At 29.9% G+C, this 2,234-nt stretch overlaps 1 protein-coding gene across 1 annotated transcript; it reads right to left on the bottom strand.

The window, feature by feature from the left end:
• On the bottom strand, positions 1–671 carry LOC111394106. The gene is made up of 2 exons (XM_023019890.1): positions 508–671; positions 1–240 (listed from the first exon to the last, which is right to left on the bottom strand). The coding sequence occupies exons 1-2, from the start codon at positions 511–513 to the stop codon at positions 82–84; spliced, it is 165 nt and encodes a 54-aa protein (XP_022875658.1). The 5' UTR covers positions 514–671; the 3' UTR covers positions 1–81.
• Positions 672–2,234: the final 1,563 nt, after the last annotated feature.

Raw genomic sequence — 2,234 nt, 5'->3', positions numbered from 1 at the left:
GCCTTCGGTATTTTGATTTTTCTTCTTATATAACTTTTGATAAGATTTTTCTTCTTATATAACAATATGAGAAGGGCACACCTACGTCTGTTTGGAATATGAAGAAGAGGAAGGAACTCTTTTGTTGCGAAACATCATATAACCCACAGGAACCACCACTCCCAACATCATTATGGTTGCTCCGATCAAGTATCTGAGTAGGCTCGGCGGCTCCACCTCCACCAATACCATTCTCCTCAACTGCATCACAACCCAATCAAAAGACCCATTTCAATGTAACCCTAGGTTATGAATAAACTTGCGCAAATACGAATTCATTCTGGCACAGAAGACCCATCTCAATTGAACACTAAATTATGAATAAACTGACGCTAATACATATTCGTTGTTGCTAAAGAAGGTCCATTTCGATTGTACACTGAATTACGAATGAACTTTGCTCATGCGAAGAATTATTAATGTAAATTGTGAGATGTGATCTGGATCCAGAGAAACAAAGGAACTTACCGGCATGATTCTTACATTTATTTATGGAGTGAGAATCAATTCAAATCGATTTCAGTTGAATCTGTAGAAGAGGAAAGGAGTGAAACGAGATTGTGAAGCACCAACGACCGATCCGGTATTAGTCGCTACTAACACTTTCGCCCCCAAGAAACAATAATTAATTATTTAGCCCTTGACGATAGTACTTTTTGAAAAGTGATTTTTAAGAAAATGTATATTTAAAAAGTAGAAAAAAAATTAAATTTATTTGTAAAAAAATTTATTTTTTTAAATGTGTGATTATAAATGAGTATATAGAGAAAAAAAAAAGTTTGAAAAGTATGATTGAGTATATAGAGAAAAAAAAAAAAGTTTGAAAAGTATGATTGAGCTTATTTACTTCGAGAAGTTAGGCGACAAATTGTAGTTTCATTTTCTAGGAGCGACTATACTTTCACTTCTAATGTCAATTAGGTAATTACACTTTGATTTTATATAGATTTATATGTGACTTGATGTTACGGCAAAAAACCGGTTATTTTATAATATTTTGATAAGTTAATCAAGACTGCTAATTTTTAAAATATGAGTGATTGAGTGATGGATGAAATGAATTTTTGGAAAAATTGCGCTCAAGTTACCAAACCTTACATTTAGTAACAAACTTGACATAAATCTTTCATTTGTGTCACCGTAGGTACCAAACCTTTAAAAAATTCGTAGTTCTAGTCCAAAAAGACGGTTTTCGTAAGTTTGACCGCAGAAACCGTCAGTTGACCCCATAAATAAAAAAATTAATAATTTTTCCTAAATAAGGGCAATATGAACATAACACATTTTTTCTATTAAGTAAAAAATTAAAAAAAAAAAAAACAAAACCACCCCCCACATGAGGAAATGGTGGCAGATAGCCATAAAAAATAGACAATTTTTCAAAATGGTCGTTCACTACCGTTTAAAAAAAAAATTCAAAAATTTGTAAAAACCTTAAAAACATTGAAAACCCAAAATTGCCCCTGACATTTCACTCTCAAACCGACGTCTAGAGAAAAAAGGGGAAGAAGTAGCAAGGAAACCAATGACTTTTTCTTGGGAGGAGACCGACTGTCTATCATTAGAGGCGAAGAAAGTAAGTTTTGCTTATTTTCCCCCCATTAATCTTTCAACCTGAATGTTAAAGGTTTATTTTGTTGGAAATAGTGGTAGAAATCATTGTAGATTATGTAAAATTACTAGAAAGTAATTTTTTTTAAGGTTTTGGTGGCTGGAGGGCAGAGCTTGCAACAGACGGCCCAGCTGGGATGCCCAAGCCGTCTGTTAACAGACTGCCTGGGCCATCTGTATCGAGTATTAATTTTTTTCCATGAGAATTAAAATAATTGAAATGTTGTTAAATAATTATTTAAATGATAAATGAAAAATGTAAATACTAAATAATGTTAATAATCAAAATACGCAATTAAAATTTAATTACAGATTAATTGAAAGAAATTTCTAACATTTGAAATAAATAATTAAATATTTACGTTTACTTGTTCAATAAATAATTTAAATAATCGATCTATATAAGTAATTAAATCAAATAATTTAAATGAACAATTGAAACAAATAAATGAAAAACTATTGGAATAAATAATTAATTGAAATTCACAAAAATAAATAATGAACATTTAAATAATAATTAAATGATTATTTAAATGATAAATAAATAAATGTTAATAATCAAAATACGCAATTAAAATTTAATT

Source organism: Olea europaea, chromosome 4 (assembly GCF_002742605.1).
Source record: "Olea europaea var. sylvestris chromosome 4, O_europaea_v1, whole genome shotgun sequence".
NCBI classification, from domain to species: domain Eukaryota; kingdom Viridiplantae; phylum Streptophyta; class Magnoliopsida; order Lamiales; family Oleaceae; genus Olea; species Olea europaea.
Note: the sequence above shows the minus strand (reverse complement) of the source record. Positions and strands in the feature narration are given on the sequence as shown.